The sequence below is a fragment of the Meriones unguiculatus genome, chromosome 3, assembly GCF_030254825.1.
Source record: "Meriones unguiculatus strain TT.TT164.6M chromosome 3, Bangor_MerUng_6.1, whole genome shotgun sequence".
Lineage (NCBI taxonomy): Eukaryota > Metazoa > Chordata > Mammalia > Rodentia > Muridae > Meriones > Meriones unguiculatus.
Window position 1 is genome coordinate 10,385,628 of NC_083351.1, and position 20,522 is coordinate 10,406,149.

At 49.5% G+C, this 20,522-nt stretch overlaps 1 protein-coding gene across 1 annotated transcript in view; it reads left to right on the top strand.

Annotated features, from left to right (window-relative positions):
* Nucleotides 1–7,720, top strand: part of Fhad1 (forkhead associated phosphopeptide binding domain 1) — a 112,501-nt gene extending 104,781 nt beyond the window's left edge. The window contains exons 33-34 of the mRNA XM_060379138.1: nucleotides 1,040–1,093; nucleotides 6,608–7,720. Coding sequence (XP_060235121.1) covers nucleotides 1,040–1,093; nucleotides 6,608–6,718 — 165 coding nt within the window. The 3' untranslated portion in view covers nucleotides 6,719–7,720. The remainder of the gene's footprint in view (nucleotides 1–1,039; nucleotides 1,094–6,607) is intronic.
* Nucleotides 7,721–20,522: the final 12,802 nt, after the last annotated feature.

Consider the following 20,522-nt stretch of genomic DNA (forward strand, 5'->3'; position numbering starts at 1 on the left):
TTCAGCTGGCTCATGGGATGTTTTGGGTTGAGGTTTTGGTAGTGGTATATTTTCTTGTGGGTTGTTTGTTTCGTTTTGTCTTAGTTTTAGTTTTTAAGTGATATCTTAGGATGTTTCATTTCTAGTTTCTCTGAGAAATTTGGGAGATAAGAATACAAGGCCCCCAGGCCATGAGCTGCCGCCTCCCAACCAGGCCCCTTAGGAAGGTCCCAGGCTCCTGGTTCAAAGCTCACCCAAGCTTCAGAGTTCTGAAGGCATCCGGTTTTGTGACCCACAAGTGTTCAGAGCTCTCTGGAAACTCCCTCTCCCTGATAACCCATCAATTTCCCTGCTAACCTCTGAACAGGAGGCCCCAGCTTGCCCCCTCTCCGTGGTACCCTCTGTACCTCTGAAGGGCCTTTCTTCTGGGAAGTAGCCCTAAGGTGTGGGATCTGGAAGACAGCTAGGCCGACAGTTCTGAAGGAGAACAGCATGCCTCACTTGGGTGTCAGTGGCAATCCCTGAGGAGCGGGGCAGCCGCTGCGGCTTCCTTTTACCTGCACTGCGCAGTCACATGAAACCCTCGGCGCCGCTGTCCTGCAAGGCCCGGCCACCAACGGAAGCCATTTTGCTTCCAGAGAGATCCCTCAGCCAACAGAATCTAAACAGAGATCCCCAGAGCGGCTGTGCAGGAGATTTTGCCCCTCCAAAACAGCACCCCTACCGCAAGCCTCTGTGTTACCCCCTGCCCCTTCAAAAAGGGTCCGACGTTCCAAATAAGCAAATCTTTCCTTGGTTTGTTTTGGTTTTGATTTTCAAGACAGGGTTTCTCTGTGTAGCCTTGGCTGTCCTGGACTCAATGTGTAGACCAGGCTGCCCTTGAACTCCCAGAGATCCGCCTGCCTCTGCCTCCGGAGTACTGAGATTACAGACGTGCGTCACCGTGCCCGGCTAGCAAATCTTAAAATAAGAGAAGAGGAAAAGGCAGTTTTTCCTCTTTGATGCAAAAGGCAGTTACTAGTCTAAACTAAACATTGTCCTTGTCCTTTCTGTATTAAAGAGACGCATTTTTATAGAGATGGTCAAGAACAAGATGCAGAATTCCAGTCACCAGGTGAGCCAGAAAGAGAGGGGCAGTGCCTTAGCAGCTGCCTCCCAGCTGCCGGGGACCAAGCACGCGGTGTGTGGGACACGGTACGGCAAGAGTTCCCATTCATTTCTGGGGCGGGGGTTACCCTGGCCCAATGAGGAGGGGTCTGTGGAGCAGGGACTGTGTCCCCAGCCACACAATTAATAAGGAGACCTTCCTGGAACACAGGTAGGAGGTAGTGGGTATTTCTTCCTGCCTTTCAAGGTGTAATCTTACCACGGTTCAGATTTTTTTTTAAGAGCTGAGAATCAAGGCTATGACATTTTAAAACATACTGAAGCATCACAGTTACCATTCAGCCCTTCCTGGCGTTGCCCCAATCCACACACTGCCTTTTGGAAAGCAGAGGCGAGCTTGTGGAAGCCTGGGGCTAGGCGCACTTCCTCTGTGCAAGAAAATGAAAAAGGAGGTATTTGTTAACATTTTGGTGGCACAGATGAAGGAGGCACAGAGCCCCCCAACGCACACACGCACAAACACACACAGAGAGACAGACAGACAGACAGAGACCTCCACTCAGGCTAAACCAGGATTCATAGCATCAGAGACAAAAAGCATTTCAGGACCAGCCAGTTTATAAAGCAGAGTTGGAGCTGTTAGATTTTACTCAAGATTTTTTTTCATATAGGCTTAAGCACAGGGGTTGGGAGAAATAGAGGCACTCAGAATAAAGCCAGAAACACACCCAAGTGTGCGAATGGGCTCCTCAAGGGAGGGTCATGGCTCCACCTATGGCTCGTGATAGTCATGCATAGGATTTGGGGTGGGGTTTGAGCTGACTGTCTCATCACTGGACCACTGGGGGAGGGGGGGTAGTCCCCAAGAGGCAAATGGCAGGATTACAATTGAGAAGGTTAAAGACTAGCCTTCAAGGGTACAGGAAGGCAGGATATCTTACTGTTAAAAAATTTTAAATTTTGTTTGAGAGTCTGGCAATGTTTGCAGAAAGCACGAGGCCCCTCCCAGGGTCTAATACATTCTGTTGTTTTAACAGTAAATGTCCATACGTGAAAGGAATATCGACACTAGGCCAGCAGCCTTTATAGTAAATGCTAATTGAGCTGGAATTCTTGTACCTCGGCTGGTGAGAGGCTTCAGACCCTTGGACAAGATCCCCTGTCCCTCTCATGTTCCCATAATTTATATTGTGCCTAACAACAAAATTATCATTGGAACATATTCTACATAAGGAACTTTTTTCTTTGAGACAGGGTCTCACCACATAACCTTGGCCAGCCTAGAACTCACTATGTATGCCAGGCTAGCCTTGAACTTACTTCTGTCTCCCTAGGATAGAGACATGTGCCACCATGCTTGATCATAAGGGACATTTTTAAAACTCTCCTTCTTAATATCTTTATCCCCAAACTAGACAGAGGTGGATGTTGGAAGGATGGAGAGTATCCTGGTGGCGGGTGGGGGGCGTCCCTTAGATCTGAGACCTTTGCCTGCTGTAAAGTAGGACTCTGAAGAGATTTGTTGCTCATCCATAAGGAGGGAGCTGTGGCTAGGTTCTATCTAAGAACCGCCTGAGGACCTAAGGGGTCAGAGATGTCTAGAAGGCCCGGATGTTCTGGGAGTGTCATGCTTCTCTGACGTGGAGATCCTGGAATGTCAAGCATCCTCTGGGCTGCAGAAAACATGGCAAAGCGAACTTCTGCTAGGAGTGCAGGGATCCATGTTCCAGCCATGAAGGTGTCCCTTCAAGTCTGGGGTCTAGGACTCCACGGTCCAGAAAGCCTTGCTCCAGGCTTCTTGCAAATTGGTGCTGGGTTCCCTCCCTTGCACAGCTAGAGTCCTGAGGAAGAGAGAGTTAGCATGACCTCTGGGAAAGAGACAGAGGCTCTGAAGTCTCTTCCAGGCTTGTACACTCATAGGTCCCTCTTAATAGCTTTGGAAGTACCTCCTCAGGGCCCTGTGGTGTAGGTCTTCTGCCCTCCCAAATGCCATAGGCTGGTTTTCTTTCCCTCACAGCCAATAGTCTTTGGTCATTGTTTGTGGGCTGTATGCCAAAGCAGACATTTTTCTAGTTTCCAATGTTCTAAAACATCTCCTAGAGACTTGCTGACTGCCTAGGCTGGGCTGCCATACCACTGAGCATGGGGTAGGAAGGGTTCAGCTTGACATCTTTGGGATCACAGAACACACCCCAAGGGATGGAAGCCAGTGTGCAACCGTGCTGTCCAGGTGGAAGTTATACGCTGGGCTGGCTTTCTCTGGCAAACAGCAAAGGCCCAGCCCATCCCCAAGGAGCCACTGGTGCCACAAGCTCCACCCTGTGACAGACAGGAGCTGAGAGCCTGGGATTTGGCAGGTGACAACAGGTACGGAGATTAATCACACATCCCTGAAGGGGCAATGCCACCTCCGAAAGGGCCAGCATGAACTCTTTATGTATAAATCACACACACACACACACACACACACACACACACACACACACATGCAGGCGTGCACACATGTGCCTGCACAGGTTAGATATCCCTGCTCTAACAATCTAAAATGCAAACTTCTTTATCATTGACGTGTATATATACATGTGTTCACATGCATAATACATACATGCATACCTGAGCACCATACATAGCTCGTCATGTACATGAGAGGGGTTAGGGAAAGACATCCACAGTGCTAGCTGGGGATAATAATGAATGAGGGATTGACAAGGGAGCTAGACCAGAACACTCATGAAAATCCTTGCCTTCCTGGCTTAGCCTTGGGACTATTTTTGTTGTAGTTGTTAAGCAAGCACAAGCGCTAATAATTACTTTGGTCAAAGTGCTTGGAGGGCAAAGGTCAGCGGGCAGAGCTCCGGGGCCTCTTTCAAGGGGTCCCACCCAGTCTGCGGCAACAGAGGTCTGTGGGGAGACGGCTAAGGCACCGCCGGCTGCCTGGGAATGGGCTGTGTCTTGCCGTTCGCCAGAAAAGGCCAGCCCAGTGTATAATTTCCACCTGGGCAGCACTGTTGCAGACTGGCTTCTGTCCCAAGGGGTGTGTTCCGTGATCCCAAAGATGTCAAGCTGAACCCTGGGTGCTCACTGTTCAGAGGCCATCACAGGCTGCGCTCTGCCAGGGACCCACCCCCTCCTGTTTGCCTTAGCATGTCCAAAGTTGGCAGCTACCTCCTCTTCCCGGGTCAATGGCCGCATCTGCTTTCCCTTGTCAAGTGTAATAGATAACAAAAAGTCCTGTCTTCCCCACTCTTGGATAACATGGGGATGGCACAGCCTGGACTTGGGGCTCTATTTTTAATGAGCAGCTTCCTGGCTCTGGTGCCACAATGGGTTGGGGCAGTGACATTTGGGAACCAGGTGCCAGTGGCAGTTTTACTCAAAAAATCTAGAGAAAGAAGCATGAAGGAAAGACAGACCTCTCAGCGGGGAGAGGGTCTTGGTTTCTGTCTGTTTTCTTCCTCCCTGGCTGTCAGGTCAATAGTGGTTGAGTGGTCCACGGTTCTGAACCCAGTGCTTTCTTCCCCTGCGCAGATTCTGTGTGCAGGCTCTCAGAACACACTCAAGGGCCAGGTGTGGTAGGTGATAGGCTCTTACAGAGGACCTGGGTTCGATTCCCAGCACCCACATGGTAGCTCACAACCATCTGTAACCGAGGGCCTCTTCTGACCTCAGCTGGCATGGGGTGCATGTACATGCATGCAAGCAAAATACTCATACACATAAGGTATGTGTATAAGGTATGTATAAAATTCCTTCAAACAAAGAAGACATTTAAGGCTCCCATCTGCCACTGGTTTGGGCTTCCCAAGGCTGATTTCAAAGCTGCCCGAAAGCAAACAGGGCTTCTGAGGTGGCTTTTCTACTTCCACAGCCCGGGAGGTGGCTCCGCACAGTACAGCACTCAGTACCGAGCCTCACGGCCTGAGTTTAGTCCCAGCACTCACAAGGTAGAAATAACAGACACCTGCAAGATGTCCTCCAACTGTGCGCATGTCATGGCATGTACACACATGCACACACACACCCCCAAATAAATAAGACTTTCCAGGATGACTTTATAAAACTTTCCAGGATGACTCCACGGGCCTATGAAGAAGACAGAACTCATAGCCTGGTCTCCCCGTGACAGATGCTAGAAAAGGGGGAGGTGCAGAGAGACACAAAGATGGGTGCCCTGTGAAAACCAAAGGACAGGACCAATGCACGCAGGCACGCACACACGCACAAATGCACACTCACTGTTCATCTCTACATCTCTGCAGATCTCTTTCCAGTCATATGTCAGAAAGCAAGTGAAATGACACCTCAGAGCCCATAAACCCTAGTCCTGGGAGAGACCTTCATCCAAAAAGCCCAGCCGTGAGTTGGGAGCAGCATCAGGCCTGTGGCTACCATGGTGTCCCCCTGCTGAGGGATTGAGAAGGACTCAGTGAGGGCCTCCTGAAGAGTCCCCTCCGGCCACCAGAGCCACAGGACACCTTCAGACCTGAGCAGCCCAGAGGGAGAAACCCCACCCCCAGGTGTAATGGAAACTTTGACTTCTTTTAAAACTCTGTCATGTTGTGTAAATATGCTTTTGTGGGCTTTTAGTTTGCCCACAGCTGATAATTGCCTCCTGTGGGGCATGGTCTTTGCCAGCTGGCACCAGCCTGCCCGGTGCAGCATGGAGAGGGGTGTGGTGTAGGACTCTGAGGGATGTAAAGACGAGCCCGGAGAGAGACAGGGTGGCAGTTGGGAGAGCCCCGAGGTGGACAGTGTGGCGGCTTGGAGGAGACAGATGGAGAGAAACCTCTCAGCACAGAGGCCTGGAAGAGACCGCTCTGCTGCGTTTGCTGTTGACAGAGATTGCGATAGCCCTAAAAGACCTTCCAGCCGGGAGAAGTAAAGGTGTCTGCACCCCCTCTCCCCACTAACTTTCTCCTCTTACCTAGGGTTTAAAGGATTGGTGGGAGGGAGGTAGAGGCTTAAAAACCCCAAATAAAATAGAGTTAAAAACGAGTACAACATGAGGAGAAGGAGACTCCATGCTAGGGAGCAGCTCCTAGCATGCGGTGTAAACTGCAGGGGGGTGGGGGGGAAGCAGTTTGCTCACTGGGAAGGATGCATCCGAGCATGAGGAGGTTCAGCTCTGGGGAGCATGGCAATGACCCATCACTGTTCCTCTTTGTCCATACCTACATGTGTATGTGTTTCACAAACAGAAACCGCACAGGGTCTGGAGTCCGTGGGCCATCAGTTGAGAGCGGGCACTCCCTGCTCTTGCAGAGGACTTGAGTTTGAGTCACAGCACCCATGCCGGGCATCTCACGGCTGGCCGTGACTCCCGCTCCGGGGGAATGCCTGACACCTCCCGACTCCTCAGGCACCTCCACATGCATGTGCTCGTATACATACAAACACACACATGTATAATTAAAAGTAAAGTAAATCTTAGAACAGAACAAAACATAAAAATGCATAGGCCCTTTGGGGGCCCTGACCGCACTGACAGATTTTGTGTATTTGTTCTTATTGTTCATTGAAGCCTACAAGCAAGAAAGCCATCCTGAAGATGGTCCAAGAAAAAGAGACAAAGAAGGAGGCACCCAGGTCCAGCCAAGGTCTTTCTTTTGTTAAGCCTGGTGGAAAGAACTAGAAAACCCACTGTCCCGGGGCCTTCTGTGATCCTCAGGGAGTTGGCTTGACTCTCAAGTAACAAAATCCTGAGGGACTTTTGTCACACTTTAAAGATGGATGCTTCACTTTCTACATTACTATTTTTTCACAGAATGTATTTTGGAGTGTGTGGAGAGAGGATTTTTTTTTAAAAAATATCTATAAATGTATATACACACAAGTATGTAAAGAAGATGTCTATAACCCAGACTCCTAGATTTGTAGATAAAGTTGTTTACATTTACTTTATGATGTACCCAAGCATCGGCTCCTCCAAGGAGCTCCCAAAAGATCCACCTGGAGCCACAGGGCAAATGGATGCTTGGAGCGCTTGGTGACAGTATAGGGACTTTATATCTGAGTTTATTATAATAAATTTAGAAGGCCAACCAATTCTATCACTTCTGTAACTGTGACTGACATTTCTATGGCACTTTGCATTTCTCAAAACATTCCTCAATGAATCCTTTCCCCAAGCCCTGCGTTCCTCCATCTCACAGATAAAGATGCCCAACCCGGAGAGGTTGACTGGCCTACCTACAGTCACTCAGCTAGGGAACTGGGCTTGGAAGCCTGGTTTCTCTTTGTTTAGTTGGTTGGGTTTTGTTTGCTTTTGTTTGTATTTCAAGATCTGGTTTCTCTGTGTGGCCCTGGCTGTCCTGGAACTTGTTCTGTAGAGCAGAGATCCACCTACTTCTGCCTCTCAAGAGGCAATTGCGCCTGGCTGGAAGCCTGTTTTTTAATTCTGCTACATTGTTCATTCTGCTAGACCAAGAGGACCCTATTCTTCCCAGCCTCTGGCCTACAGGATAGACCACAGACTCAGTCATCCAAGAATGACACTCCATTCCCGTGGTGTTTGCAGAGACCCTTGCTTCTTCTCTTTTGCCCTGCCTTCTCTCTATCCACCTGACCTCTCATCACTGACATTCTTTCTTAGCCAGGTAGCGAGCCACACCTAGGGAAAGAAGGAGCATTTTTAAAAGCCACAATAAAAATATGTTCATTTTCTGCTCTAGTTTCATTTCTGTTGCTGTGATAAAATACCCAGACAGAAAGCGCACGTGGGGAACAGAAGAGCTTGTTTCATTTTATCTTTACTTAGAGTGCAAATAAGTCAAGGCAGGAACTTGGAATGGCAGGTCACATCACGCCCACAGTCACAAGCAGAGAGAAATGAGTGTCTGCATACTCACTTGTGCTCAGCATGACTCCTCCACTCTTACCCAGCTCCTCTGCCTAGGGAATGGTGCTGCCTGCACTGGGCTGGGTCTTTCCACATCAGTACTGTTATACAGCTCAGGGGCCCCTGTCTAAGGAATGGTGCCGCCTATCGTGGGCCAGGTCTTTCCACACCAGTTAACTTAAGACAATGCTCCATCTCTACACGCATAGACCAAAGCAGATGATCACTGGCACCCTCTTCCCACGTGATTCTAGGTTGTTTCAAATTGACAGTTAAAGCTGGCCATCCTGTATTCTAAAACCAAATGTATTCTTTGGGCTTATTAAAATTTGGGGAATATAGGAGAAACTTTTTATGTGTTAATCCATGAGAGGCATGTCCAAAGTCAGTGAGAAAGGTGAGCTTTACTTGACCTTAAGAAGTCTCTTTAGGGGTTGGAGAGATGTCTCCATAGTTAAGAGCACTGGCTGCCTTTTAGGGGACCAAGGCGAGGCAGCTCAGAGCCATCTGTAACTCCAGTTCCATGAGACATGGTGCCCTCTTCTGGCCTCAACAGGAAACTGCACACATATGGCGCACATAAGCACACCCACAGCAACAAAATAATTTAAAACTATTTTGTTGCTGGGTTTTTTTTTTTTTCAGACAGGGTTTCTCTGCGTAGCCCCTGCTGTCCTGCTCTATAGACCAGCTGGCCTCGAACTCACAGAGATTAGCCTGCCTCTGCCTCCCAAGTGCTAGGATATGTCACTACTACCTGGCAACATTTTTTTAAGGCTCTTTTTAAAGCTCTTAAAAAAAATTGTTCATGAAGAACCTGAACTGAGCCATACCTGTGATCCTAGCACTCCAGAGGTAGGGGAAGTAGGGGCAAGAGTTCAAGGTCACTCTCAAGTACATAGTAAGTTTGGGGATAGCCCAGGATATATGAGACTCTGAATCAAAAAAGGGGGAGGCTGAGGAGATGGCTCAGTGCTCAGACATGAGGACCCAAGTTCAAATCCCCAGTAACCATGTAAAAGGTCAGGCATGTCTGTACACTCACCTGCAGCCACAGTGATGTGAGAGGGCAGAGACAGGAGGATTGCAGGGGATTGCTGGCCAGCCTGAAGAAGACAAGGAAGACCTTGTCTCAAAAACAAACAAAAGTTGTGGTCACTGAGGTGTGGCTCTGTAGTAGAGCAATTGTCTACCATACACAAGGCTCTGGGTTTCTTCCCAGCACCACAGACAGACAGAGAGAAAGGAAAGAAAGAGAGAGAGGGGGGCAGAGAGAAAGAAAGAAAGAAAGAAAGAAAGAAAGAAAGAAAGAAAGAAAGAAAGAAAGAAAGAAAGAAAGAAAAGAAAAGAAAGAAAGCAGAAAGAGGGAGGGAGGGAAGAATCAGTAGAAGAAGGGAGAGAGGAGAGAGACACGGTAATGTTTCTTTTCTCACCTTTATAACTGACCTCACTTCCTGACACCTGCCATCCCCGGAGCAGCAAACCCATATCAGATTTCCTGCATCCTTGGCCATAGCAGACTGATTATATCCAATCCGATTCCCTCCCAAGTCAAGCTGAGCCTGCCAGCACCTTTGTCCTTGGCATTTGGAAGTGGACACTGAGATGCCATTGAGGTTATTAGTGAGTTGGAGATGAATGATGATCCAGTCCCAGGGGCAGGCAGCTATGTTCCCACTTGTGTTCAGAGAAAGAAGGAAAAATGAACGAACGAATGAAAGAGAGACAGCTGTTTCTCCATAAGGGAAAAGAAAAATAGAGAAAGGGGTGGAGGGGGGGGAGAAGCCACAGAAGCCTACAGACAGCATGGGAGCGGGACAGATAGAAGACACTGGGGAGTAGTTGCTATTTCTGCTTAGCCTCTGCATGGTCATTTCCTGTCTCTGTAATGTGGGCTAGAAGCTAAATGTCTTGGCTTTCCCTCCTCCCTTGCAGCTAGAATGTACTGTAGAGGGCCAGGCCAGACATTGACACAGGAGTCAGAGTTCTGGGAGGGCTTCCCTTCTGAAGCAAAAGACAAAAGCCACCTTTCAATGACAGTAAAGTAGAAAGAGGGTGTGGTGGGACCTGGCATCCATGAGTCCCCAGCCGTGCCTGGGCTGCCTCCCTGTGAGCTGCTGGTGCCCACACGCTGAAGCCAGTACAACCAGGAGTGTGCCTGCCTTGGGACAAACCACACAAAACTTGGTGACATAAACAACAAATACCATGTCTCATGGTTGCACAGGCCAAGGCAGGTGTCTGCTCCGTCTACCCCGGGGGATTACAGGTGGCCTCCTTTACATGTCTGGGTCCTGACACACCAGTGGCTTGGGGTAGTGGTTTTCAACCACGAGTGATACCATTAATCAGACAGCGGGTGGAGGCTGAGGCTGCCAAACAGCCACCCCTCACAGGACCGTCCACCACTGCCAGGAAGCACATGTCACCTTCAACAGTGAGGTTGTGAAGCTCAGTGAAGTGGGGAGGGCGTGGCTGGGCTTGTGGCAGCTCAGGGTGCTCTCCCGTTGTCCTAGGGGCCAAACAAGGTGACGGCCACAGGTTTCAAAGAGCAAGCCCCAGTGTGTGCCTTTGCGGTCCCTACTGTCTGATGTCTGTTAGTCTTCAGCAGACAAAGCAGAGCTGGTGGCGGAGAAGCTCCAAATACTCACAATGTGTTTCTGGTATCTGAGGCTGAGCACATTCCCAGCTGACCACTGGAGAATGCCTCCTTGTTTCCTGGTCACTCTCGGTCCTACTTCCTTCCCTCTAACGGCCAGCTGGCCCTAAGGCCTGCCTTTGCCTTCTGCTGGGGCCCCTCACGTCACTTTAGATGCCTTGGTTCTGTTGGGTAGATGGTTCGGTCAGGCCAGTGCTTTCTGTGCAAACAGGAGGACCTAAGTTGTATCCCCAGAACCCACGTAGGAAAGCTGGGTGTGTGTTTCTAATCCCAGAACTAAAGAGGGGGATGGAATGGCACAAGATGGGACACAGGCAGATCCCTCGGGTTCCCTAGCCTGCCAGGATAGACCAATCAGTGACTTTCAGGACCCAGGGAGAAACCTTGTCTCAAGAAATGGGGGTGGGGGTGAGGAGAGAGGGAGAGGGAGAGGAAGGGGACAGAGAGGGAGAGGACACTTGAGATCTCACACCTAAGGCTGAATACTGAGATGCACACACAGGTGCACACACACACACAGACACACACACCAATCCTTGGCTACACAGTAAGGTACTTCAGTTATTTAAAGAGTCGATGCGCTAGATAATGAAATAGAAAGTTAGGGACCCAAAGAGGAGGCTTGGACAGCCGGAAAGTGGCTTCTCCTCCTCGTACACACACTGGTGGCTCTGAAGCACACCAGCAACCTGATCTTAGTTAGATGCATGAGTGGGTGGGCTTCGCCCGACTGGAACAGGGTGCCCTCAGTCCCTCCTGCCTCCTCATCCCCTGCTCCTCCCAGAAGCTATGGCAAACACTTTCTCGTGCCTTGCCAATGCTGGCCGGCGTGGAAGCTGGGAATCGTGACTCTGCAGCTGAGGTGGTGTCTCTCCCCAGCGCCTGCTGTCGCAGAAGTGATGAGATGGCTGGGTGGGGAAAAAATAGCTTCTGGATCTTCATTCCAAAGCATGCTCCTAGTGAGAACCGTGCTTTCCGGCTTGCTGGGGACTTAGAGGGGAGAGCAATATAGGTAGGGTCCGAGGAAACCGAAAACCTGCAAGTGCTGACTGGGGCCCTCTTTCTCCTGCTCGGGGCCTCCTGAGCAGCAGGCCTGGCAGTGAGGGTGGACTATTTCAGCTTATCAAGCTGGCCTGGTTTCCATCAAGACGCACTGTTTGCATCCGTCCTCTCAGTGTCTCTGGTTATTTTGGGCCAACTCATGACCTTAGGTGGCTGCTTGCTTTTTTTTTTTTTTTTTCGTTTTCCTATCCCCATCTGTTCCCAGGAATCCCATAGCCTTCATCTTGTCACAGACACATTAGCAGGTTCCTTGTTTTGAGTTTCATCATCTTGCCTTTAGCATTTCCCCCACCCGAACCCCTTAAAACCCCAAGGTTCAGAAGCAGGAGCCTTCATTTCTGTCTAACTGAGGTCGTCAACATCAGAGAGGTGACTGGCGAGTCACCTTTTCAGGGAAACAATTAGTCTCAGTTAGGCCAGGGATGCCATTTGTGCTAGCCTTCCTGGCTCTTTGACCTTTGATCTCTTCACGTTATAATCTACTGTTTTTAACATTTATGTGTAATATTTATTATGTGTGAGTGCTTGCCTCCGTGTGTGTGTGTGTGTGTGTGTGTGTGTGTGTGTGTGTGTGTGTGTATGATGTATGCAGCATGGGCATGCAGTGACTGTGGAAGCCAGAAGAGGGCGTCAGATCCCCTGAATTGGAGTTAAAGATGGTTGCGAGCAACCATGCAGGTGCTGAGAATCAAACTTGGGTCCTCTGGAAAAACAACCAGTGTTCCCAACTGCTGAGCCAGTTCTCCAGCCCCTAATCTATGGCGCCTTAATTTTTTTCTAATTTATCATTTAGGTGTAAATGTGTGCCTGTGTGCAGGAGCTCATGGAGACCAGAGGAGGGCTTCAGATACCCTGAGAAAGGAGTTGTGAGCCTCTGGATGTGGGTGGTGAGAACTGAACTCTGGTGTGTGTGAGCTGTAAGTTCTTAACCACCGAGCCATCTCTCCAGCCCTCTGACCTCTTGCTGTAACTGAAGGAAGCTGGAATCATGCATTTCAGGAGTACGTCCCAAAGAGGAGTTCACTTTGATGACCACGTATCTCTTTGGCTTTGTCAGGGTTTACTGCTGGGAATTCTTTCACGAGCTGTGTGTGGCAATGACCATCTCCTGGCAGCGGGACTCTGATAACTAATAACAGTAACTACTTTTTATGGTGTTCTTGTGAACCGTCAGGCATTCATGAGACAGTGTAGGCATGACTCCTCTTCTCCCTCTGGGCCCAGCTCCTGTTCTGCCTGCGATATGAAGAGGAAGTAAGTTGGCCAAGACGGCACAAGTGTTGGCGTCTAGACTTCTTCAGTCTGCCATTTCACTTGATGAAGCCCGGCCCCCACTGATTGCCCACTGACTGGTGAGGATCAAGTCAGCCGGTGAACAAAAGCCCTAGTCCGTCCAAAGTCATTATTATACATGTCGGCCATCATGTCTCTGCGAACACTAGTTAACTCTTTCTCGGGGGCAGGTAGATACAGGGATGATCACCGCTGTGTTTCAACAAAACTTTATCTATAAAAATGGACAGACCTACCAGCCCCTGTGTGCACCTGTCTTCAAGACTAGGTGAATGACATGTGAGTGGCTATTTCCTTCATGGAGCTACCAGCTGCATGTTCTCACTGTGAGGCGGTGACGCCCAGAGGTCAGTGTTGTGTGTCTTTCCTCAATCGCCCTCTGCCTAACTCTTTGGCAGGGCATCTCATTTAACCTAGAGTCACCAATTCAGCTACACTGGCTGGCCAGTGAACTCCAGGCATCCTCCTGCCTCCACCACCATAGCACTAGGACTGCAGGCATGAACGTTCCTGCTTGGCTTTTTTTTTTTTTTTTTTATATGAGGTATTTTGTATATTGAATTAGGCTCCTCCTACTCACGTGGCAAGCCCTTTACCACCTGAGCTGTCTCGCCAGCCCCCGTGGAGAGTGTGTTTGAGTGTCCCATGTGCCTCCCGTGACACTAAACATTTTTGTGCATAACCCTCTCAAGAACCCCAGGAGAGCCACAGATGGTGGCACATGATTGTAATCCCAGGGTAGGGGAGGCTGAGGCAGGAAGCTCATCCAAAGTTCAAGGCCGATGTAGGCTCTATAGTGAGCCTAAGACCAGCCTGGGCTGCATAGGGAAACCCTGGAACTCCAGGAGGACCACACCATTGACAATATTCCTCCAAGCTCATCCCAGTGGGCTGTGCAAGCACGGGCCCTAACCATCTTCCACGCCGGAGTTTGCCCTTAGTGAGTCATCCACGTGGAAGCCTTGCCTGATGACCTAGCAGAGTTGGTCCCCCACCGGGCCTGGAGGAATGCTGCCTTCAGCCTCAAGGCTCCCGGGCTTCCTGGCGTCTGCTGAGTCACCTGCTTCCTCCATGAATCTCATTGGCTTGTCGCAAGCACCAGGTTGCTCCTTTCACCTAACTTTACCTATTTCTGCCCTGGTCCACTATGTGCTAGTTCTACTGTGTCCTGAATTCTCAGTGCCCCTGCAGTGGCCACATGCAGAGTTTACCAGTGCCGTCTCTCTATTATTATTCCTTCTGCCTGCTGAACAGAGAGCTACTCGAATGACCTCCTGGTCACAGTGATGCCCAGAGGCCAGCTTCTCACCCTGCCCCACCCCTATCTGATGCCACTGTCACTTCCTCAGAGACAATAAGTGACAGACACCTGAGAAGCTTGTGTTCTGCATTCCTGTTAGCCTTGTGCCGAGTCATGTGGGTTCAGAGGTGTCACTTTAGCGGATTCTCTTTCTTGGCCGTGACCTTCAGACCTAAAAGTGGGCCACCGGATGCTCTGGAGGGGACGCTGAGAAAACACCCAGTGTGTCCCCAGCGTTCTCAGGACGTCACAGATCATCACCATCACATAGTCTCACAACAAATATTTCCCCTGCGTTCACTTGAAGCGGGGCTAGGCACTGTGCTGGGGCTGAAGGGGAGGGCTACAAAGGCAAATGCGGGAGTCTGGTTGGGGGCAGGGTGTCAGCTGCTTCATCAACAGTTCCCTGATGGGTAAGCACTGGGGCCCAGAGGCAAGCTGGGAGAGCTTTCTCGTTTACTCCATGGGACCAGTGGGTCTCATACGTCAACACTGCTCTTCCTGCCCTACACGAGTCCCCTGCGAGCCTAGAGCAGGAAAGGCTCCCGGGCCACACCTAGTGTCCAGCACACCTCACAAATATGTCTTGATTAGCTGCAAGCTGCAGCACACCGCTTTCCCACAGCAGCTGGTGCCAGAATGAAAAATCACAGTCTTATGCCCATATTAGTACCGTCTTTGGAAGGAGCCCAGAAGGGCACTACAGCACGAGCAGGGCTGGGCTTGGGATATCTTTTCCCTACAAACACACACACACACACACATACACACTGTCTAAAAGAATTTAAAACGGCTTAGTGTTGTGTGAACAAACATCTATTCACCCAGACAGGAACAGGTGACAATGTGAGGTAGCCATTGCACTAATTAAGTCTGCTCAGGAACCGGTGAGTTTATTGGAGCTACTGGAGTATGGGTGAGGGCTTATTTACGGGAGCTTGGACAACTCCATGGCTGCTTGGCTGGAAAGGTCACCCCTACACAGGTGAGGAAAAGCTGTAGTCCTAGAGGGCACCTGGAGGCAGATTTGCTGGCTGGAGTCCCCCTTCCCCAGCAACTGTTTATTGCCTCCAAGCCTTTGGAGCAGCACTGTTGTAATCTCCTCATCCCAGGACTCGTGAAGTTTGTTTACTTTCTGGGTCTCTTGAGCACCCTTCCTCGCTCCAGCAAGGAAACTTTCATTCAGAGGAAATGGCTGCAGACACTCCTGGACATGGGCCTGGCCTTAAACCTAGACATTAACTTGCCTATGACTTAAAACTGCCTTCGGGGGCTGCTAAGGTGGTTCAGCTGGCAAAGGTACTTGCTGACTAGCTTCAGAGCCCGCGGGCTTCAGTTCTATCCCCAGGCCTGACGCAGTGAGAGCTGGCTCCTGCAAGTTCTTCTGGCCTCCGCAAGGCCATGGCACATCCGCCTACCACCACCACTGTGCTGGTGTGCTCTCTGTTGCTGCGGTTTATTTGACTCGCTTGTCCTGATCACCATCCATCATGAAGGAAAGTCAAGTCAAGACAGAAATTCCAGGCGGGAACCTGGAAACAGGGTCTGAGGTGGTGGGCTGAACCCTCCCACGTCTTCTGTTTTGTTTTGTTTTGTTTTTGTTCTCTGGAGACAGGGTTTCTCTGTGCAGCCCTGGCTGTCCTGGAACTCGCTCTGTAGACCAGGCTGGACTCAAACTCTCAGATCTGCCTGCCCCTGCCTCCTGAAGCCCAACCTAGGTTGCCCCAATTTCTATATTCCAGTGTGGAAGCAGTTTCGTGAAGTTTTTGTAGCTTTACAGAACAGAGAAAGTCGTATCAGGGCAAGTTTAAAAATACATTGGTGGGTACATCACCAGAGAGGGGATACAGAGAGATAGGGGAAGCTTTCCTATAGGCTCAAGATGCTATCTGACGGCATTTTAGCTTTTGGATCGGTGGAAACTAGTGGTCTGTTGTTATGAGATTCCAAAAAGTATTTATTAGTCACAGGATGTTAGGGGGTCAGACGAGAAATGGCTGTCCAGGGTGCTAGAACAAACCCAAGATAAAGTAACTGGTCTTTGGATCTGCAACATTCCAACCTCTCCACAAAAACGGCAGGTCTAATCCGTCAATCATTCTCTGCAGACACGGCTTCGGTCCAGGAGTCTGGTTCAAAGGAACAGTTCCTCAGCTGAAGGTCCCTCCTCCCAGATATGTTTATGTCAAGTTGACAAAAATCCAACTCAGCACAACCACTAACACACATACAGACATGCACACACACGCATGCAAGCACATATCCATTTATGCATGCACACATGTATAGATGCATGCATAAGTACACGTGTGCACATTCACATCTAAGCATGCATACACGTGCATACACACATGCAAAGATTTGTATTCACATATGCATGTAATTTAAAACAACTACGACTCATTCGCAACTAATTCTTCTTGGGGCGTTGAGGATCAAACACAAAGATCCATGCATGCTGGGTAATCACTCTACCACTGCCCATTTGCAATGTGAAATGTCATTCAGGTCCTCAAGGCAATTCCTAAACTCCAAGATACCTCCAAAAGAAAGACCCCCATACATGGGGAGGCTTCTAAACATTTGCAAATGCTCCCCACCATTTTCTCCCTCTCCTCCTCCAGGCAGCAGGGGCCGTGAAGTCCCTAGCTGACCCCAGCTACCACCTTCGCTGTACCTGTGAATGACCTCCAGATGCTGTACGGGATGGAAGAGACAGAGACTATGACCCCTCTCCCTGCCTCACCCCATTGTCTCAAGTGAGGATTTATGGTACCCTGGACCCTGACTTCTCAGCATCTTCCTCAGTCTATCGGGGGCTTCCTGAAGACTGTGGCTGTTTGTAATGATTAATCGGTGTTCTGGCATTCCTGAGCCATAGGGCAGGCTGTACGCTGCAGCCTGACCCAGTGTTATCTCTGAAGGCCTCCCTAATCCCTTTGTTGATTCCCCAGAATCTCAGGGCTGAAGGGACCACCCAGTTTTGTCAGACTCTGGAATGCGTCCTCTCTGGCCAACCCAGAGCTCCGTCCCACCGTTTTCCGTTCTTCCTTCTGTCTTTTCAGTACACACGGGGACAGGCGCACATATGTGCATGTAGAGCGTGCACTTACACAGAAGACTCTGAGTGTCCACTCCGTCATGATGCCTTAGTTCCTCGAGACACGGTCTCTCGCTGATCTGTGGACTAGGCTGAAGGCAACCCGCAGTGATTCACCTGGCACAGTGCTAGGATTATAGCCTACACAGACGCCCTCAACTCTTTTTTGTTCGTTTGTTTGTTTTGTTTTGTTTTCTATTTTTCGAGGCAGGGTTTCTCTGTATAGCTCTGGCTGTCCTGGAGCTCGTGCTGTAGACTAGGCTGGCTTCAAATTCACAGATCCACCTGCCTCTGCCTCTCAAGTGCTGTGATTAAAGGAGTGTACCATCACCACCTGGCTGCTGTTTGTTTGTTTGTCTGTTTGTTTTAAAGTGTGGATGCTTGAGATTCGAACTCTGGTCCTCATGCTTGCACAGAAACTGTTCTTACCCAGTGAGCCATCTCTTAGCCCGTCTCTTCTGTTTTTCAAACTGCTGTTGTTTTTCTTAAATGACTTCACCCCTCCCCAGAAGACAGTTATACAAGTGAATGTGGGAGGAGGAAAGAGACATGTCAGTGATGACTAAGTCCGCCTAACTCCCTCGCCACTTGCAAGAGTGTCAGGGTTGGCTCTTGCTCGCTCCAGCCTCTGTAGAAATCCTTTGCTGAGGGGGTGATTTGATTTTTTTTTTTTTCCTGAAGATCATTCTTTTTTCATGACCAAATGCTGGAATGTGTCACCAGAATAGATCTGTCCTGCTGCCAGCATCCGTGCTCACTGCCAGAACTTGTGGTCATTGTGAAGTGACGCTCCTAAGAAAGAGCCAACTGCTATTTCCTGGAAGTTCTGTCTCCAGTCAGAGCCCATCCATCGCCTTCGCTTTCTTCTCCCTCTAAAGGAAAAAAAAAAAAAGGTTCCCTGAAATCCAGTGACCTCAGGCAGGGCAGTGAGCACCTGCCTCCCGTGTCACAGGGCCTCACCGTCTGCAAACCCTGAGAAACGTGAGGAAGTTCCCCTAGGACTGGGAGACAGGTCAGTCAGGTGCTTGCCCTACAAGGGTGAGGACCTGAGTCCAAGCCCCAACACTCTGGTAAAGAGTCTACTCTGAAATCTCCAGGCCGGTGAGAAACCCTGTCTCAAAAAAACAAGGTGAACAGAGCCTGAGAAACGGCCTCTGGCCTTCATATATACCTGCACACACACGTGTACACACACCTACATACACACACACACGCACACAGGAGATAGGTAACCCAAGAGTTTTCTATAGAGCTGGGTTTAATGGGTGATGCCTTAATCTCAGTCCTCAGGGCGCTGAAACTGGAGGATTGCTGGGAGTTATAGGCCAGCCTGAACTATCTCGGGAGTTCTGGGCCAGTCTTGGTTACAGACTGAGTCTTTCGTTTGTTTGTTTTGTTTTTAAGAAAAGCCCAAACACCTGAGATAGTTCAGCAGGTAAAAGGGCTCAGCTGAGTATAATCCCTAAGGACCATGGAAAGAGAGACCCAACCCCTAAGGATTGTCCTCTGACCTCCACTAGTTCAGCTACACGCACACACACACACACACACACACACACACACACACACACACACGCACAAGTACACACGCCCCAGCCTGAGCTGACGCATCAAGGCTTCAGTGAGCATCTCTTTCTCGAGAGGCCACACATAGGAGAGAGATCCCTATACCTGTGCTTCAGGGTGTCCAGACCCCTTCACAGGGACTTTACCTGTGAAGCTAAGTGCAGTGCTAACTAGAGTCAGTGCACACACATCCCCCGAAGAATTCAAACTGGAACCTCAGATTTATCCCATATGCACTGTTTTTATCAGGACGGCAGACCCTTCACAGTCTCCTCACAGAGGCGTAATTAGGATACTTCTGTGTCCGGCCGAACCGTTAGATGGCACAGGTTCACTGAGTGTAGCAGACATCGGAGATCGCAGCACTGGAAGCCTGAAGCAGGACAATCTGGGCTTCAGGTCTGCCCAGCCCACATAACAAGGCCAAGTCCTTGAACTCAAAAGTGAGACTCTAATCCCAGCACTCGGGAGGCAAAGGCAGGTGGATCACTGTGAGTTAGTTAGAGGCCAGCCTGGTCTATAAAGTGAGTCTAGGACAGCCAAGGCTATACAGAGAAACCCTGTCTTGGAAAACCAAAACCAAAACCAAAACAAAACAAAAAGTGAGACTCTTGACTCTCTCTCATAAACAAAATGAAACATGAAATGGGGCTGGGCCTGCAGATTGGGTTGGAAAGGCGTGGTCTGGGATGCTCCAAGCTGTGAAGATGCACATCTTTCTAAATCCTCCCAGCACTTAGGAAGCTGAAAGATCATGTGCACACCATCTTCAGCCGCACGGTGAGGTCGAGGCTAGCCTGAGCTACACAAAAATCTATCTAAAATAAAAGTCATAATCTTGGGTAAACTGAGGCTCACCAGGGTTTTGAAAGTCACCTCCACACTTTCCAAGGACAGTCTAGACAAATCTAGGCATGTGCAGATGTAATTTAAATGTTCAAATCTTTGTCCTCCCCTTCATTCCCTGTCCTTTGCTCCTATTAAATAAGTAAACTATGTTCATTCCCTTTGGTCCTTTTACAAGCAGCTGGACTGAACCATCCAATACCACATCAAAATCACTTGAGCTTTATTAAGCATCTTTCCTAGACTTAACCTCACAAACAGTAAATCAAAACTACGCATTATCGAAACTACAAATTTCTTCTGTCATCCATTTACCTTTTAGTTCAACAATGTTTTTGAACACATCAACAAATACTGCTCGGATGCCTTGCCCTGCGAGTTATCCTAAGGCAGCCTTCTCAGTGCCCCCCTTTTCCACAGCATCACCTTTTAGCCTGCCTTCCTCACGTTTCCTCTGTACCTTGCCTCTGGGAGTGGGCAGTATCTCCTTCCCAGCTTTGTCCTAAAACCTTAGAGAATACACACCCATCTGTGCCAGAGGCTCTCCACTCCAGATAGGAATGCTTCCCCCCCCCCAGGGGGGCTTGTGAATAGCAGCTTTTTGGACCCTAGTGTTAAAGGGTAGGTCTGTCAGTCTAGGTGGGGCCTGGGAATCAGTATTACGGCCAGTGCCCCATAGCGTTGCAGTTTTAAGAGTTTGTTTATTTGTTTGTTTATTGAGGCAAGATCTCACTATGTAGCCCTAGCTGGCCTGGAACTCCTGGTGTAGACC